The 19,187-nt window shown below is 49.4% G+C and overlaps 3 protein-coding genes across 3 annotated transcripts; 2 read left to right on the plus strand and 1 right to left on the minus strand.

The window, feature by feature from the left end:
• The first annotated feature begins 6,073 nt into the window (after positions 1-6,073).
• Positions 6,074-10,709, plus strand: LOC109755541 (exocyst complex component EXO70B1). Its single transcript, XM_020314436.4, has 2 exons — positions 6,074-8,294; positions 10,334-10,709. Exon 1 carries the CDS (start codon positions 6,279-6,281, stop codon positions 8,271-8,273), a length of 1,995 nt encoding a protein of 664 aa, XP_020170025.1. The 5' UTR covers positions 6,074-6,278; the 3' UTR covers positions 8,274-8,294; positions 10,334-10,709.
• A 756-nt stretch (positions 10,710-11,465) lies between these two features.
• Positions 11,466-13,087, minus strand: LOC109755542 (SNF1-related protein kinase regulatory subunit gamma-1-like). The gene is made up of 2 exons (XM_020314437.4): positions 11,954-13,087; positions 11,466-11,866 (listed from the first exon to the last, which is right to left on the minus strand). The coding sequence occupies exons 1-2, from the start codon at positions 12,964-12,966 to the stop codon at positions 11,587-11,589; spliced, it is 1,293 nt and encodes a 430-aa protein (XP_020170026.1). The 5' UTR covers positions 12,967-13,087; the 3' UTR covers positions 11,466-11,586.
• A 377-nt stretch (positions 13,088-13,464) lies between these two features.
• LOC109755543 (probable mitochondrial import receptor subunit TOM20) lies at positions 13,465-18,270 on the plus strand. The gene is made up of 6 exons (XM_020314438.4): positions 13,465-13,702; positions 13,823-13,901; positions 16,285-16,454; positions 16,640-16,687; positions 17,087-17,167; positions 17,792-18,270. Exons 1-6 carry the CDS (start codon positions 13,601-13,603, stop codon positions 17,939-17,941), a joined length of 630 nt encoding a protein of 209 aa, XP_020170027.1. The 5' UTR covers positions 13,465-13,600; the 3' UTR covers positions 17,942-18,270.
• Positions 18,271-19,187: the final 917 nt, after the last annotated feature.

Consider the following 19,187-nt stretch of genomic DNA (forward strand, 5'->3'; position numbering starts at 1 on the left):
AGCATCGTTGTCGTCTCGCCAACTTATGCTTCTACGACTATCGCTACCGCTTAGTGATAAAGTAAAGCATTACAGGGCGATTGCATTGCATACAATATAGCGACAACCATTTGGCTCCTGCCAGTTGCCGATAACTCGGTTACAAAACATGATCATCTCATACAATAAAATTAAGCATCATGCCTTGACCATATCACATCACAACATGCCCTGCAAAAACAAGTTAGACGTCCTCTACTTTGTTGTTGCAAGTTTTACGTGGCTGCTACGGGCTGAGCAAGAACCGTTCTTACCTACGCATCAAAACCACAACGATAGTTTGTCAAGTTAGTGCTGTTTTAACCTTCTCAAGGACCGGGCATAGCCACACTTGGTTCAACTAAAGTTGGAGAAACTGACACCCGCCAGCCACCTGTGTGCAAAGCACGTCGGTAGAACCAGTCTCGCGTAAGCGTACGCGTAATGTCGGTCCAGGCTGCTTCATCCAACAATACCGCCGAACCAAAGTATGACATGTTGGTAAGCAGTATGACTTGTATCGCCCACAACTCACTTGTGTTCTACTCATGCATATAACATCTACGCATAAAACCTGGCTCGGATGCCACTGTTGGGGAACGTAGTAATTTCAAAAAAATTCCTACGCACACACAGGATCATGGTGATGCATAACAACGAGAGGGGAGAGTGTGTCCACGTACCCTCGTAGACCGAAAGCGGAAGCGTTAGCACAACGCGGTTGATGTAGTCGTATGTCTTCACGATCCGACCGATCAAGTACCGAACGCACGGCACCTCCGAGTTCTACACACGTTCAACTCGATGACGTCCCTCAAACTCCGATCCAGCCGAGCTTTGAGGGAGAGTTCCGTCAGCACGACGGCGTGGTGACGATGATGATGTTCTACCGACGCAGGGCTTCGCCTAAGCACCGTTACGATATTATCGAGGTGGACTATGGTGGAGAGGGGCACCGCACACGGCTAAAAGATCCAAAAGATCAATTGTTGTGTCTATGGGGTGCCCCTCTCCTCCGTATATAAAGGGGGAGGAGAGGGCCGGCCAAGGGGAGGAGGCGCGCCCAAGGGGGGAGTCCTACTCCCACCGGGAGTAGGACTCCTCCTTTTCCTATTTGAAGAGGGAGAGGGAAGGAAGAGGAAGGAGGGAGGAAGGAAGGGGGCGGCCCCCCTCCCAATTCAGATTGGGCTTGGGGGGGGGCCTCCCTTGCTCCTTTCCCCTCCTTTCCACTAAAGCCCATTAAGGCCCATATACCCCCCGGGGGGTTTCGATAACCTCCCGGTGCTCCGGTATTATCCCGATCTCACCCGGAACCATTCCGGTATCCAAATATAGTCGTCCAATATATCGATCGTTACGTCTCAACCATTTCGAGACTCCTCGTCATGTCCGTGATCACATCCGGGACTCCGAACTACCTTCGGTACATCAAAACACATAACCGTCATCGAACTTTAAGCGTGCGGACCCTACGGGTTCGAGAACTATGTAGACATGACCGAGACACGTCTCCGGTCAATAACCAATAGCGGAACCTGGATGCTCATATTGCTTGAGATTTGATCGTCGATATCTCAATACCTAGTTCAATCTTGTTACCGGCAAGTCTCTTTACTCGTTCCGTAATACATTATCCCGCAACTAACTCATTAGTTGCAATGCTTGCAAGGCTTAAGTGATGTGCATTACCGAGTGGGCCCAGAGATACCTCTTCGACAATCGGAGTGACAAATCCTAATCTCGAAATACGCCAACCCAACAAGTACCTTCGGAGACACATGTAGAGCACCTTTATAATCACCCAGTTACGTTGTGACGTTTGGTAGCACACAAAGTGTTCCTCCGGTAAACGGGAGTTGCATAATCTCATAGTCATAGGAACATGTATAAGTCATGAAGAAAGCAATAGCAACATACTAAACGATCAAGTGCTAAGCTAACGAAATGGGTCAAGTCAATCACATCATTCTCCTAATGATGTGATCCCGTTAATCAAATGACAACTCTTTTGTCTATGGCTAGGAAACATAACCATCTTTGATCAACGAGCTAGTCAAGTAGAGGCATACTAGTGACACTCTGTTTGTCTATGTATTCACACATGTATCATGTTTCCGGTTAATACAATTCTAGCATGAATAATAAACATTTATCATGATATAAGGAAATAAATATTAACTTTATTATTGCCTCTAGGGCATATTTCCTTCAATGACAACCTCTGCTTCCCTCTGCGAAGGGCCTATCTTATATTTTTTTTGTCTTATACCTTATACAAGAGTCATGGTGATCTTCACCTTTCCTTTTTACACTTTATCCTTTGGCAAGCACTATGTGTTGGAAAGATCCTGATATATATATCCAATTGGATGTGGGTTTTCATAAAGCATTATTGTTGACGTTACCCTTGAGGTAAAAGGTTGGGAGGCAAAACTATAAGCCCCTATCTTTCTCTGTGTCCGATTAAAACTTCATACCCATAAGTATTACGTGAGTGTTAGCAATTGTGAAAGACTAAATGATAGTTGAGTATGTGGACTTGCTGAAAAGCTCTTATATTGACTCTTTCCGATGTTATGATAAATTGCAATTGCTTCAATGACTGAGATCATAGTTTATTATTCTAAGAATGATCATGATGCCCTCATGTCCGTATTTTATTTTATCGACACCTCTATCTCTAAACATGTGGACATATTTTTTGATATCGGCTTCCGCTTGAGGACAAGCGAGGTCTAAGCTTGGGGGAGTTGATACGTCCATTTTGCATCATGCTTTTATATCGATATTTATTGCATTATGGGATGTTACTACACATTATGTCACAATACTTATGCCTTTTCTCTCTTATTTTACAAGGTTTACATGAAGAGGGAGAATGCCGGCAGCTGGAATTCTGGGCTGGAAAAGGAGCAAATATTAGAGACCTATTCTACACAACTCCAAAAGTCCTGAAACTCCACGAAAGCCGGTTTTGGAATATATTAAAAACATTGGGCGAAGAAAGCACAAAGGGGGGCCACCCACTGTCCACGAGGGTGGAGGGCGCACCCTACCCCCTGGGCGCGCCCCCTGCCTCGTGGGCCACCTGGAAGCCCCCCGATGCCCATCTTCTGGTATAAGGTGTCTTTTGCCCTGGAAAAAATCGGAAGGAAGCTTTCGGGACGAAGCGCCGCCGTCTCGAGGCGGAACCTTGGCGGAACTAATCTAGGGCTCCGGCGGAGCTGTTCTGCCGGGGAAACATCCCTCCGGGAGGGGGGAATCGTCACCATCGTCATCACCATCGATCCTCTCATCGGGAGGGGGTCAATCTCCATCAACATCTTCACCAGCACCATCTCCTCTCAAACCCTAGTTCATCTCTTGTATCCGATCTTTGTCTCAAAACCTCAGATTGGTACCTGTGGGTTGCTAGTAGTGTTGATTACTCCTTGTAGTTGATGCTAGTTGGTTTATTCGGTGGAAGATTATATGTTCAGATCCTTTATGCACATTAATACCCCTCTGATTATGAACATGAATATGATTTGTGCGTAGTTACGTTTGTTCCTAAGGACATGGGAAAAGTCTTGTTATAAATAGTTATGTGAATTTGGTATTCGTTCGATATTTTGATGAGATGCATGTTGTCTTTCCTTTAGTGGTGTTATGTGAACGTCGACTACATGACACTTCACCATTGTTTGGGCCTAGGGGAAGGCATTGGGAAGTAATAAGTAGATGATGGGTTGCTAGAGTGACAGAAGCTTAAACCCTAGTTTATGCGTTGCTTCGTAAGGGGCTGATTTGGATCCATATGTTTCATGCTATGGTTAGGTTTACCTTAATTCTTCTTTCGTAGTTGCGGATGCTTGCGAGAGGGGTTAATCATAAGTGGGATGCTTGTCCAAGGAAGGGCAGTACCCAAGCACCGGTCCACCCACATATCAAATTATCAAAGTAACGAACGCGAATCATATGAGCATGATGAAAACTAGCTTGACGATAAGTCCCATGTGTCCTCGGGAGCGCTTTCCTTTATATAAGAGTTTGTCCAGGCTTGTCCTTTGCTACAAAAAGGATTGGGCCACCTTGCTGCACCTTGTTTACTTTTGTTACTTGTTACCCGTTACGAACTACCTTATCATAAAACTATCTGTTACCGATAATTTCAGTGCTTGCAGAGAATACCTTACTGAAAACTGCTTGTCATTTCCTTCTGCTCCTCGTTTGGTTCGACACTCTTACTTATCGGAAGGACTACGATAGATCCCCTATACTTGTGGGTCATTACGCCCCGTGGACCGATACATGCCCACGTTGGATGGCTTCCACGGTCCGGACAGCGTCGTCTAGACCGTTGCAGGAGGTTCGCGGGTCGACGTTGGAGATGCCCTTACATGTTCGCCATCGCTTGGCTTGTGGTTTGCTGGCGGTTGTCGTCGCCGATGGTCGTTGTCAAGGGTTGCTGGCATCCGCCTCCTACCCTTCTTCATTCTCTTCCTTCCCTGTTCACCTTCCGCGCGGAGCTCGATCGGATGTCGCCTGAGTATCCGGGTGCTGAGACATTCGAAATATAGATTATTTTTGTAGTTTTAACATATGTAAATTAATCTCTTCCGCCATAACCTAAACGGGTTCACATGTACACATCTTTTGTGTCCTTGCTCTGCCGAGAGAAGATCCAAAAGCGAAATGAGCGTCGCTTAGAGCATCTCCAACATGCACGGTAAATATCACGCGCGCGGGGGAAAAGGTGTGTTTTAGCGCGTGCGAAGCGGTTTCGCGTGCTCCAGCAGGCGCGGGAGATTCCGGCGCGCGGGAAAAAATCTCGCGCACGCGAAAAAGCGGCCTGACACACGGCAGTTTAGCGCGCGGCGTCCTGCATGCTCTACAAAACGCGCGCGCCCGAGCCCACCAACCGCACACTCGAGCGTCTTCTTCTGCCCCGTCGTCCCCTTCTTCCTCGCATCCAGCACCCCGCCGCCACTGCACCCTTCTCCCGACGCCGCCGCGCCTTCTCCCCCGCCGCCGACATGCCACTGCACGCCCTGGAGTAGCTCCGGCTACCGCGGCGTCCGGCCCCGCCCCTCCGGCATGTTCTACGCGGAGATCCGGTCCGGTGGCATGCGTCTCGGTCTCGGGACATTCGAGACCGCCCACGAGGCCGCCCGCGCGTACGACGTGGCGGCGTGGCGCCTCTCGAGGCCACGCTCGCAGATGAACTTCGACGACGCGCGGACGTGCCAGCAGGCACAGGACCTCGCGCCTCCGCCGCGGCTAATAATCAACGAGGACCGCCACGAACACTGTAGGACGTCGCCGTCGAGGAGGCCTTCTGGGTGGAGAGGAGGGCAAAGCGAGCCGCGGAACGGGCAGACAGGCGTGCGCGGAAGGCACTGGCGATAGCGCAGTGCGAACTGGGACAAGCGTCGACCTTCGACAACAACGATCCTCGGTGGGATGACGCGTTTCTTTCGTCGGACTATACCACCGAGGAGGAGGTCGACTCGGAGTAGTTTCTAGTAGACTAGTTTGTGATGTTGGGTTGAACTATGCTATTTGTATCGTTGAATTTTATCTATATGTTGTTTCAAATATTGTTCATATGTGCTCCGGCTGCTCGCGCGCCGTTTTTTTTGCAGCGTCTGCTGAAGCGGCCCGCGCGTGCAATATTTTACAGCGGCCGCTGGAGCCAGCGCTTTGCTGCGCGCAAAAACATGCTATTTCGGCATTGTAAAATTATTTTAACGTGGAATTCAAAAAGAAAAATATTTTAACGTGTCACGCGATTGCACGCCTGTTGGAGATGCTCTTAGATGATCAGGTTTCTTGTGATGAATCATGCCAAACCGGAGTGAGCAAAGGCGCTTGTGCGTGCGTATGTTCAAAGCTAAGTGTATGTGTGTGAACTGAACGTCTGCGTCTCGTGTCTGTACCGTGTTTGGAAAAACATACCAGACGATACAAAGTTGAGGTGCATGGACGGCACAAAGTGAGCTAGTGTATGGTCGCGGAACGAATCTGATCCCGGTCCGATCCGTACGATAAAGCCAGTGATCAAAGCAGGAAGATTATCATCAGTCCAACCTTTTTTAGCCCAGACAGACATCTAAACCACCCGACGACGACTTGCTCAAACCCAAGCCCAAGGCCAGCTCAGCAAACCAGCGACTCGCTTCCCCCCTTTCGCCTCCTCTCCCCTTCCTCCGCCGCGACTCCTCTGCCCCCTTTCACACCGCCCTCCTCCGATCCAGAAGCACAGGCGAGCGGGGGACGGGATGGCGGCGGCGCCGCCCGACGGGCAGGAGAAGGTGATCGCGGCGGCGCAGCAGATCGTCAAGTCGCTCGCCAACTCCAAGAACGCCGCGGACGACATGATCCGCATCCTCTCCGGCTTCGACAACCGCTTCTCCCTCATGTCCGACCTCTTCCCGGCCGCCGGCGCCCCCGACGCCGCGGCCGGCTCCGAGCCCCTCCCGGAGGGGGATTACGCGCGGGAGGGGCTTCCCGGCCCCGGCGGCGGCGACGGCTTCGGCGACGACGACGACCTGGAGGACGAGAGGGACGCGGCGGTGGAGGACGCGCTGCGGCTGGTGGAGCAGTGGGACTCCCCCGCGGCCGGGGACCGGCTGGTGTTCGAGTCGCCCGAGGACGCCGAGGAGTACCTCGCCGCGGCCGCCTGCCTCATGGGCGAGGCCGGCCCGCGCGTCGAGGCCGCGCTGCAGGTCGCCATGGCGCGCCTCGAGGAGGAGTTCCGCCAGCTGCTCATCCGCGGGACCGCCTCGCTCGCCGCCGAGGACCTGCACGCGTCCCTCCTCCGCCGCCTCTCGCTCACGGTGCCCACCTTCCACTCCGCCTCCTCCGTCGACCTCGACTGCCCCTCCTTCGCCAGCCACGCCGACGAGGGCGACGAGTCCTCCGCCGCGGGCAGGTGGAGCTCCGCCTCCGACGGCGAGATCTCGCCCTACCTCATTTCCCCCGACACCGTCAGCACCCTCAAGGACATCGCGGACGTCATGCTGCGCGCCGGCTATGGGCCGGAGCTCTGCCAGGTCTACAGCGAGGTGCGCCGGGACACCCTCATGGAGTGCCTCGCCGTGCTTGGGGTCGACAAGATGAGCCTGGAGGAGGTGCAGCGCGTGGAGTGGGGCGTCCTCGATGGCAAGATGAAGAAGTGGATCCAGGCTCTCAGGGTCGTCGTCCAGGGCCTTCTCGCCGAGGAGCGCCGCATCTGTGGCCAGATCCTTGCGGCCGACGCAGATGCCGAGGAGGAGTGCTTTACTGAGGCGGCCAAGGGGTGTGTCCTGCAGCTGCTCAACTTCGGTGATGCCATTGCGATTGGCAAGAGGTCATCCGAGAAGCTGTTCCGCATTCTTGGTATGTACGAGGCGCTGGCTGAGTTGCTGCCAGAGCTCGAGGCCTTGTTCTCAGGCGATGCAAGGGATTTCATCAAGGAAGAGGCAGAGGGGATACTGGTCAGGCTAGGGGATGCGGTGCGTGGCACGGTCGCCGAGTTTGCCAATGCGATACGTGGGGAGACTTCTCGCAGATCACTGCCAGGCGGCGAGATCCACCCGCTTACACGTTATGTCATGAATTATGTGCGACTGCTTGCAGATTACAGCCGCTGGCTGAATCATCTTCTTGATGGTTGCGAGACTGAACTGGAAAATGGGGGCGACAATGCGGATATGACTCCACTGGGTCACTGTCTGCTCATACTGATCACACATCTATTGGACAAGATTGAGGATAAAGCGAAGCTGTATGATGATGAGGCACTGCAGAACATATTTTTGATGAACAATCTGTGGTATGTTGTGCAGAAGATCAAGGATTCAGAGCTTAAGAGTTTGCTTGGGGATAACTGGATCCGTAAGCGCCGGGGTCAGATTAGGAGGTACTCTACAGGGTACCTCCGATCCTCATGGACCAGGGTATTAGCTTGCCTGAGGGATGATGGGTTGCCACAGACAACAGGTTCATCGAGTGCACTCAAGGCTGCCCTGAAGGAAAGGTTCAAGAGCTTCAACTTGGCTTACGAGGAGTTATACAGGACACAGACAGCATGGAAGGTTGTGGATCCTCAGTTAAGAGAAGAGTTGAAGATTTCCATCTCGGAGAAGGTCCTTCCAGCATACCGTTCGTTTGTTGGAAGGTTCCGAGGGCAGCTAGAGGGTGGAAGGAATTTCGCAAAGTATATAAAGTACAACCCTGAGGATGTGGAGAACCAGGTCTCAGATTTCTTTGAAGGGAAAAAATTGAATGCTTGATCAAACTGTCTATGTTTGAAGGTGAGTGCTAAAGTGCTATAACTTTCAGATTGTGCTTCCATAGATTGTTCATATCGGTTTATAGAAGGCCGTGCAGTCAGGTTTTTCTTTTTAGCAGCTGCATAATTAGATTTGCAAGATCATAATGGTACCTTCTACCTTGCAATTCAATTGAGAATTTAGTATGACATATGCTAAAAATTAGTAAGTTTACCTAACTACTGAGATACTACAGAGATTGTACCCCTATATTATCCTGCGATTGTAAAAATGCATCACAAATATACTCCATCCGCACGGGTTTATTGGCCCCCCTCGTATTTAGGCTCAAACTCTCACTATAAATTTGACTAATAAAATATAAACTATATGTCCCAAAACACTATACTGTTGGAATCCTCTTTCAAATAAAATCAGCATATAAATCATATTTTGTTAGTCTAGATGGTCAAAGTTTGACCAAATACGAGTGGCCCCAATAAACCCGGATGGAGGAAGTACATTGTTCCATTGATTTTGTAGTTTATCGAGCAATGTTCATGATAAATTCGTGAGTAACTTATCGTGTTTGTATCTAATAGAGTAACAAAATTTGATTTCTCATCTGATCATGGTTTGTTATTCTTCTCGGTGCAACTTTAAGTTGTAGGACTGTACTCTTTCCTACATTTCTTAATAATTGAAGAATAAGGCTCTTAGAGCATCTCCAACTGGACTGGGCTAATTTGGGCCCCTATACATCCGCGAAAGCGTCCGGACAGTGTCCGGTGCCAGTGCACGCAGCTAGGGGTGGGCATAGAAACTTAGGAACCAAATACCGAACCGAAACCATTAACCGAAAAGACTGAAATTGTGGTTTTTATACCTAGTACAGATAAATTCGGTTTTCACTTCCACTAACGAATTAGATAAGGTCGGTTCGGTGTTACATCGCTTAAGCCGATAGAAACCGACCTGTATGGCGGGGTGTTATATTCCAGTGGAATGGATCGCGCTCCTAGCCTCCTAGTCCTAGGAACGTAGACACCCATGACTCCCACATGGCCATGTCGTTGACGCCAAGACATTTTTAGCACTTTGCTGACGCTAAGTTTTTTTTTGAGCGGCTTCGCGGACACTAAGTAGGCCTGGCATCCAGCAGCCAGTTAGGATACTAGTCGGCCTGCAGCCAGGTTCCCTGGACGCCACGCCCGTGGGCCTGCATGCAAGCCCCAAGCCCAACATACGTATTTCTTCTATTGTTTGAACCATTTAGCTTTTAGCCTCAGACGACAACAGTAGTCCAATTGATTTAATCCCACCTCGTGTGGGTAAAGAGAAGAGGCAAGATAGCTCAGCTATAATAGGGATGGTTGTGAGTGGCGAAGACACGTATATGTGAAACATTTTTTCGGTACAAACCGGAAACTGATCCGAACAGGTCGGTTAACTGAATTTTTGGTTTACTTTTATGTTGCAAATTTCGGTTAGCATATTTCCTAACTGAATTTGCAAATAAACAGAATGGCGTTAACCGAATTTTTGGTTTAAACCGAATGCCCAGGCCTAGGAGAGAGAGAGAGAGGGAGGGAGGAAGAGGGCCGGGGTGGGCCGGATCCGACGTGGCGGACTGCCTGGACACCCTCATAACCTCCCCCCGTATGGGCTGGATTTGAGGGGTGCTGGTAGCCCAGGCGTATAGGGATGATTTGGGGGTGGGGGGGGGGGGGGGGGTCTCTGGTTGGGTAGGCTTTTTCACTGTCTCTCCTGTCCAGGCTGTCCGCCCAGCTGGGAGAAAGTGAGGGGTTGAAGATGCTCTTAACTACTGCATATTTGAAACAGTAATATGGATTACGTGTAAGCGACATATTTCCCCTAGTGCAGTGAACTGGTTTTCAAATGGTATATTGTTCCTTGTTAGACGAGTTTTTGGCAAATCAATGAATTTGTAATGTTTATGAAGCAGGAAAATTCCCCAAAAAATCATGACCTGGGTTGCTTTGTCATACTTTAGTCATGGATTTAGTGATTTACTTGAGTGTGATCAACAAACTTAATGACCTGATCCTATATCTCTTCAGGGATGTTCATATCAATGTTGGTGGTTACAAATCCCTGGCAAAATTTATTCAGGCAGTGTGCTAGTAACCTGCCCTACCATCATGCTTGTGGGGTTCGAAGATGGAGAAATCAATTTTGACTGCTGCTGGAGCAGAAATATTGTGAATGCAAGGCACCCTGGCTGGAATACTTTGCGTGTCATCTTTGACTCTTTTTAAGGGGAGTGCTGACATTGGCGCTTCCACATGGGATTTAGGACACTGCGGTGAGCTGTGTAACTGTCATTATTACAGTTTACCCTTCTTTTGTTGATTATTGACTATTGTTGGATGGTCGGTGGTTGGCATCTTATGTACAATTTATACAGCGGTTATGTTCACTTTCCCCTTGTTGCAATTTTCGTTATCTGCTGTTTAGTTGGTTGCTGGCAGGAAGTATACATGTTGATGATAAAAGAAAAATAAGTACACTAGCTTGTCGGATAACTAGAAAAGACTACAAATTATGACTGTGTTTCATGGATCCCTCAACGTCGTTATCATAAAGGCAGTGTAGCAGTTTCACCGTGCCCTGTGCTCTTAATCTTCTCAGTTCATAGCGGGTTTTCGATTTATGCACTTTGCTTCCATCTATTGTGATTGTGCTGTACTGCAAATTGATGGTTGTTTTGCTCCTTATCCTATACGCTATTGCCTAGTTTGATATGTCTGGGGTCTTTATCTGCGCCTTTTCTATTATTGCCTTGTCGGGCAGCTCATAACCCGGGAGATAACATGCAGAAATGTATGCTGTCAAAGTATTAGGTGCCTATTCACAATTTCATATCTTGTGGTTTAGAGTTACATTCTACAGACCTTTACACCCTTGTCTACTCTGCAACCGATGGCTGATACTCCCGCTGTGTGAATTTACATCACAGTATTAAGAACAGAGTGCGTGTGTAGTTTCAGACTTGGGGCAGATTCTGCGCAAGCAAATGTGTAATTCGTACAGCCTCTAAGATTATCTCACATAACGGAAGTCGTTGACATGAACAGAGCCACATTGTTCTTCATTATGTTGAGCTAGCTAGCTAGCTATGCCGAACTGACAAAACAGAAACAAAAATGGAACTAAGCTCGAGTTTGAACGAAGCACTAGTGACTAGGGAGAGTTAAAAATGAAGAGGAAGAAAACACCGAGAATCACTACCTAGAGAAAATGGCAGAAATATTATATCCTGATCTTGGCTAGGAAACAAACAGAAGGCTTTCTCTAAGAAGGATTCAGAATTTCAGACCCTGCTGTTCTGCGGCATGGGGATGACGCCGTTGAAGAAGTCCCCGAAGTATCCCGGCGGCTCGTAGACGAGCTTGGCGATGATGTCCCTGAGCGTGATGAGGCCGTCCAGGTTGCCCTCCCCGTCCACCACGTAGATCCTCTGCCTCTTCTCCGCGTCCAGCTTCAGGATGATCTCCTTCATGTTGTCCTCCCTCCTGCACGTGATGATGCTCATCTGCTTCTCCCCCGAGCTCTGCCGCGCGCTCGCGATGAACTCCCTCGCCGTCAGCGTCCTGCGTGCATGCACGCGTTCACATCACCGTCTGTTGGCGATTGCATGTCCGGAGCAAGCTATGCAGCGAGTGAAATTTGTAGGGTACCTGTAGTGTCCGGTGGACTCGGAGGCCGTGAGGAGGTGCTTGACGTCCTTGATCATGATGCTGCCCACGGGCTTGCCGGCGCCGTCCACCACCGGGATGCCGCCGACGCCGCGCCGCCTCATCTGCCGGAACGCCTTGAGCGCCGGGTCGTCCTCGCAGACCTTGACGAGCCGGCTGGTCTTCATGAGGGGGAGGCCCAGCTCGGCCAGCGTCTTGGTGCCCCAGTCCTCGAACCAGCTCAGCCCCACGCACTCGGCCAGCATGTGCACCACCGCCGCCTGCGTCACCATGTTGCTGATGGTGCCCTCGCCGATGTCCACCACGGGGAGGCTCTTCATCCGGTACTTGGACAGCAGCAGCAGCATGGTGAGGAACGTGTCCGAGCTCTGCAGCGCCAGGAACGGCGCCCACCGGAACGACCCGGAGATGTCCTTCACCTTGGTCTTCCGGAACAGCTCCGACGACGGCAGCGACCCGAACGCCTCCGCCACCGCGCCCTCCGCCTCCGACGCCGGCGCCGCCGGCTTCAGCTCCGGGTCGAGGGTCACCGTGCCGAGCTTGGCGGCCACCTCGTCGGCGCCCAGCGCGGCCGCCGAGGTCTCCGACTGGTGCAGCAGCCAGACGGCGATCCCGGCGAACTCCACGATGCCGATGTAGCGGTCGATCCAGCTGGAGTCCTCGGGCGCCTCCACGTTGCGCACCGGCGCGCCGTTGATGCGGTTCCGGGAGAGGATGTCGACGGCCTCGGCCAGCGTGGCGTCGGAGGGGATGTCCACCAGCTGCGACCCGAAGGTCTGCGGGAAGGAGGAGACCGGGATGGCGTCGAAGCAGCTGTTGAGCTTGTCGCTCCGGCTCAGCTGCGGCTGGTCCAGGCTGTCCCAGATGTCCTCCACCCGCATCCCGATCTCCGCCTCCGGGCTCCACCGCGCGCTCAGCGGCGTCTCCGCCACCGCCGCCGCATCCTCCTCCCCCCGCTGCTCCGGCTTCGTCCGGATCTCCCGCCTCGCCTGCATGGCTCCCCTGTCTCCTCTCCTCTGTCGGAAGCCTCTGCTCCGCTGCCTTGCACACTGCTCTACTCTGGTCTTCTTGGCTCCCTCGTCCACGACCACCAGTGACCTCGCGTTGCTTGGTCGCTTCCTCGGCCCGACAATGGTGGCGCGAGCGTGCTGCCCGAAGGTTTCGCGCCAGAACCACAGGGGACGCTGACAAGTGGTTCGCCGCCCGGCAGCTTAGCTCCTCTGAAACATGCACCAAAATTCCAGCAAAAACAAAAAAAACGGAATTCCTCTGGACGACAACGGGCCGAAATTTCTAGTGGGCTTCAGAACGCGCCCAGCACGAACTGCCGAGCTGGGCCGGGCCGCGGGATATGCTTTTCTATCTCCTCCCGCAAGTCATGCCAGGGACCCACCGTGGACGCGCTGTTCGGCTGGCAGGTGGGGACGGAGCTCGAAGGGCCCGCCTGGCAGCGTCCTAGAAAAGCGGTGCGATCCCCTCCGCCCCCTCCCCCTACAACAACAACAACTACTAGTTCCCCACCCCCGCCTCCGTCGACGCCTCCACCAAATCGAAGCGAGGCCTAAAACCCTAGGTAAGCCCCCGGCACCGCCCCGCCTCGCCGCCGCACCCGATCTCGCCGCCGTCGCCATGGACATGGCAGCGATGAACGACCCGGAGAGGCTCTTCTTCTTCGACCTCGCCTGCAAGACCGCCAAGTCCACCTACGACGAGAACCCGCTCGACGCCGACGTAACGCCTCCCCCTCCTCCTCTTGCTCCGCTCCGGCGGTTTCTTCCGAGGGGGACGCGACTGCGGCGACCCCGTCTGATTTGGTCTGATCTGATCTGATGTTTGTTTTGTGCTTCGCAGAACCTGACGCGATGGGGCGGCGCGCTGCTGGAGCTGTCGCAGATGCATAACGGCCCCGAGAGCCTCAAGTGCCTCGAAGGTACGCCGCGAGATTTGTGCGCTTGCTTGTGTGTATTCTTCGGTGAATTTGATTGCTTCCATGTGGAGATTTAGTGGCTTCGACTGATTATTCCTAGAGAAGTTGGAACATGGAATAGATCCTACCTAACAATTTGGTCGCTGCCTTTCATTGTGTTTGCTAACATTGTTGTAAAGTTTATTGTGTTTAACTTAGTTGTGCTTTTATGCCCACCAGTTTTTAGTTATGTCATGTGCTAGTTAGTTATATCGATGGTATAATTGAGAACAAGTTATTCTTATTTGTGAGAAAATAAGAGATCATTATGGATGTTGGTGTGCTGAACACTGAAGTATTGGGTTTGTTGGCACGATATCATGAACCACAGAACGAACATTAATACAGTTGGTAGTGCTAGTGAACAACTGAACATATGTGCATTAGGCGTTTGGAGTGTGTTAACAGCTTGTTTTACCTTTAATGGTTAGATGAGTTGCTTGTAGCATGCTTGATTTATGCGTGGTTTTGTTCCCAGCATGTACAGAACCTGTAGTCGCATTTGTTATATGATGGAATGCCAAGCACAATACAACAACAAAAAAGCCTTTAGTCCCAAACAAGTTGGGGTAGGCTAGAGGTGAAACCCATAAGATCTCGCAACCAACTCATGGCTCTGGCACATGGATAGCAAGCTTCCACGCACCCCTGTCCATAGCTAGCTCTTTGGTGATACTCCAATCCTTCAGGTCTCTCTTAACGGACTCCTCCCATGTCAAATTCGGTCTACCCCGCCCTCTCTTGACATTCTCCGCACGCTTTAGCCGTCCGCTATGCACTGGAGCTTCTGGAGGCCTGCGCTGAATATGCCCAAACCATCTCAGACGATGTTGGACAAGCTTCTCCTCAATTGGTGCTACCCCAACTCTATCTCGTATATCATCATTCCGGACTCGATCCTTCCTCGTGTGGCCACACATCCATCTCAGCATACGCATCTCCGCCACACCTAACTGTTGAACATGTCGCCTTTTAGTCGGCCAACACTCCGCGCCATACAACATTGCGGGTCGAACCGCCGTCCTGTAGACCTTCCAAAATAATCTGGCACAGATTGATTGTAGAACTACAGACTGGTTGTTTTCATCTACTACTTGCTTGCTTTATTTTGTTATAGCGCTGTGTTCTGAATTCATCCTGAAAGTAGGATTACGTGCATGCCTGTTTAGTTGGAGTGATAATAGGCACTGATATTTTGGAGTTCGCATATAATCACAAAGCTTGTGCGTGAGTGAGCGTTTTATGGCCACCAGTTTTTATTTATACCATGAAGTTAGGTATACTTGAGAAATAGGTTACTCTGATTTGTGAGAAAATAGGAGATCATTATGGATGGTGTGCTGAACACTGCAGTATCGGGTTTGTTGGTATGATGTTACTAACAACAGAACAGACATTGAGACAGTTAGTAGTGCTAGTGAACATATGTGCACTAGGTGTTTGGAGTGTGTTAACAACTTGTTTGACCTTCTTTAAGATGAATGCTTGTATGGAACTTGCTTGATTGTGTGGTTTTGTTCCCAGCATGTATGGAACCTGCAATTGCATTTGTTATATGATGGAATGTGTGGTGTTCTTTCTAACATATATATGGAGCCTGTAGTTGCATTTGTTATGTGCGTTTATCAGATTGATGGTAATGGTGGTGTTTGTATATTTAAAATAAGAGGCAGATTTATGGGTCCAAGTTATTTATGGGTGTGAACAGCATTACTGTTTCTTTTTGAAGTCGTATTTCCTGTGGAGTAAAAAAAAGTGCGCTTAGGCCGCACTGAAATGTGCCTAGGTGCTAGGAGACAGCAGAACGCCTAGCTCTTAATCATGCTAAGCATGTGGGTAGGTGAGATAGGCGCTAGGCAGTGGCAAAGTCCACTGTTAGTGCCTAGCGTTTTTTCCATGGTGTTCAACGAAGCAACACTTCAATTTATGAACACTTTTTGTGGTGGTTTGCTGGTGACCCACGCATTAGATCCATTTCAAGAATTCACCACATGTCAGATATTAGGTTACTGGATTCAAATTTATATTGCATTGTAACACCAGGCTGAGCCTATGCTGCCAAACCCAACGACCTTTCAAAATAATCTGGCAGAGATTAATTATATGACTTCAGTTTGATTGTTTTCATGTACTATTTGCTTGCTTTATTTTGTTATCATAGCACTGTGTTCCAAATTCATCCTTAAAGTAGGATTACGTGCATGCTTGTTTAGTTGGAGTGATAATTGGTACTAATATTTTGGAGTTTGCATACAATTATATAGCTTGTGCCCGTCTTACTGTTTTGTGAGTTTATGATTGGGGTCAAAAGTGGTGTATTTGGCTGATCTGGTTTTATTTCTTATAGATGCTGAGTCTAAGCTGGATGAAGCACTGAGAATTGATCCCAACAAGGCTGATGCACTCTGGTGCTTGGGGAATGCCCTGACCTCTCGTGGATTCTTCACTTCGGAAACTGTCCAGGCTAATGAATGCTTTGAAAAAGCAACTGGTTGTTTCCAGAGGGCTGTTGATGTGGTATGTGTAGTCTGCTTGAGTAGTTTGCATGTTCCATGCTGGAGACTGATCCATGGGCCTGAGATCATATGATTTTTAAGCGCCATATGCACACAGTTTCACACACAAGCCTCTGAAACGGTTTCTGTTAATAAGTTTCTAAGCGTATTCAGCTGGAGATTGAGATATGTGCATGCTTCTTGTAGGAACCAGCAAATGAGTTGTACAGGAAGTCATTGGATTTGTCATCAAAGGTATGCTTTGTTCTATCATCATGTTTGGCTATATCTTTGCTCAGTTATTATGATACCATTATACCATGTCATTCAACTATTTGAGTTGTTTTGATGCAAGTTTTTGAATCTTCTCCAGGTTCCTTGTTTTATTTGATGCTGTCAACATAATTTAAAAGCTGACAACACCCCATGCCTATGATATAAAACTTGTAATAGGTCTTACTCAGATTGGCTCACTAGCAATGCAAGAACTTCTAAGCTATAGGGGGAATTTGAATCCCCTAACTACCCTGTATCTGTAGTATCTTTGTATCTAAATTAACTCTGAACCTTTTATTCGTAGCATGGCATATTTGAGTATGCCTGCATATCACTTTGTATTGCCTTTCTGTAACATTTGTGTGCAATCACCCTCAGGCACCTGAACTGCATATGGAGATCCATAGGCAAATCGCATCTCAAGCCTCACAAGGAGCACCCTCGTCCTCAAATGCAAGGGTATTTTGTTTAACATTGCTCTGCTTACCACTTTTTTGCTTATTACATTTTCTGCCCTTGACATATGTAAGGAGTCCCTATTTCTTTTTACTGTACATATTTTTTGGTTCTGTTCATCTCATTTCCTGTCAGAGTACCCAGAAATCTGCATTTGAATTGTCGTACATGTGGATCCTTAAGACATCCTTCTCTCATTGTACTAGTCAATCCAGTAGTGTTAACAAGAGTGAAGATATATTGTTTCAGTAAACAGGCAGTGGATGGCTCAATATATCAGTTATTTTAACCCTTCACACATTTGTCTTATGCCCATCCCATTGCTGTCAGTTCTTTTAGTAAAGAGGCAACGTGAAAACAAATTGTTTCAGTAAACAGGCAGTGGATGACTCAATATTTTGATGTAATATCTGCATTTGCCCCTTGCATTTCAAACAAAGTACATAGCCCCTTTTTTTCCATTGATGTGCTACATGCTCTGTATGCCTATTTGGCCAGCCATATGACCTCGAGTATATTTTCTTGCCCATACATCTGGCCTTGATTTTCGACATTATGTCCACATGCCACATATACTCTACTCTGTTACTTGCTGTACCTAACATGAGAATATATTGTGGTTTGCAGCAAACAAGGAAAAAGAAGAAGAACAATGACTTCTGGTATGATCTGGCTGGATGGGGGATTCTTCTCATTGGCATCGGTGTTTGGCTAGGAGTGGCCAACAGTCAAGCCAAGGAGGCACAACCACCTCACATGTCACAGCCTAACATGTGATTCAAGACGAGACTTGGAAAAATGGAAACCTGCAAATGGCATGCCTACGTTAGGACTTAGCAAAGTTATATGGAGAGGAAATGGTGTTTCCATGTTGTGGTTTTTTTGTGGAATTTTTCGACATGCGGCGGGCCTTGATGAGGTTTGTCTTGTCATACGACGCTGGATATGCTTCCTTACTTTATGTGCTTCTCTTGTTAGCGGGAACCTCTGCTGTGGTTATGGCCTTTTCACATGCCTAGATAATTGAGTACTGATGTGCTGATACCTGCTTTCTGTGAGCATTCTTTTTGTTTGCCAATAATTGTAATCGACTTTTGACGTGCTCATCTCATACTCTCTCTTGGTGTCTGCTTGGCTTTTCTTCTGGCATTTTTTTCTATATTAAAATGCGTGCTATCATGTTATCTATTTCGAAGTTGGTTGGAACCCGACGGGACAGGCAGGCGCCGCAGTTGTCAGTTGTCACACATGCAGGCCTGGCAACATGCCTGACCTCGTCCCAACTAAATTATGGGCAACGTAGACGTGAGCGCAACCAGACTTTTTTTCTTCAAAAAACGGAGGCAAAGATTGCCTTATCTATTAATTAAGTAGAAGAGAATTGCCCAGTTAATTATGGAAAACCGGGCAAAAACTGAAACAACGAGGGCCAAGCCCACTCCCAGAGCCAGACACACTCAGGGCAAAGCCCACCATAATCTACAACTTGTCGACCTGCGGCCAGACAACAGAAGAACAAAACCCGACGAAAGCTGGCGCCACGTTAAATTGCCGAACAGCCCACGGAAAATCACCGAACGGCACTTGCAGCCGGTCATTGTATACCAGCGTGCAGCGACGGGTAGGCCTTGCACCATCGTACACCTGTATTCACCGAGCTGTTGGCGCGACGCGTCCGGGTCTCCGGCCGGGGGGCTCGCACATGCCGTCGCCGGGAGGGACCGGGACCGTGTCCGTCCGTGTGGGGGCTTCAGAGAGACGTGCTGAGGGCTTGAATTGATTGCTGCATGTTACTACTAGCATCTAATGATCTCCATGGCCTGTACCCCGTTCCCGTCAAATGAAGAAAAGCCCTCTCGGCTCGTCCCTACCCCATCATCATGGCCACTGCTACTGCTTTGGAGATGATGGTCCCTTCTCAATCCTGCCAATCACGAGGGCTGTCAGACCCGGCAGCGACACACCTGCGTCGTCCTTTTGGTGAAGACATTGCATTTTTTTTTTTGGTGTGGACGTTGTGGCC

This window comes from Aegilops tauschii, chromosome 3 (genome assembly GCF_002575655.3).
Source record: "Aegilops tauschii subsp. strangulata cultivar AL8/78 chromosome 3, Aet v6.0, whole genome shotgun sequence".
Lineage (NCBI taxonomy): Eukaryota > Viridiplantae > Streptophyta > Magnoliopsida > Poales > Poaceae > Aegilops > Aegilops tauschii.

Coding starts and splice junctions, on each gene's coding strand:
- LOC109755541 (XM_020314436.4), top strand. CDS start 6,279: ATGGCGGCGGCGCCGCCCGACGGGCAGGAGAAGGTGATCGCGGCGGCG.
- LOC109755542 (XM_020314437.4), bottom strand. CDS start 12,966: ATGCAGGCGAGGCGGGAGATCCGGACGAAGCCGGAGCAGCGGGGGGAG. Junction 11,867..11,953: donor GAGTCCACCGGACACTACAG/GTACCCTACAAA, acceptor GCATGCACGCAG/GACGCTGACGGCGAGGGAGT.
- LOC109755543 (XM_020314438.4), top strand. CDS start 13,601: ATGGACATGGCAGCGATGAACGACCCGGAGAGGCTCTTCTTCTTCGAC. Junction 13,703..13,822: donor AGAACCCGCTCGACGCCGAC/GTAACGCCTCCC, acceptor TGTGCTTCGCAG/AACCTGACGCGATGGGGCGG. Junction 13,902..16,284: donor GAGCCTCAAGTGCCTCGAAG/GTACGCCGCGAG, acceptor TATTTCTTATAG/ATGCTGAGTCTAAGCTGGAT.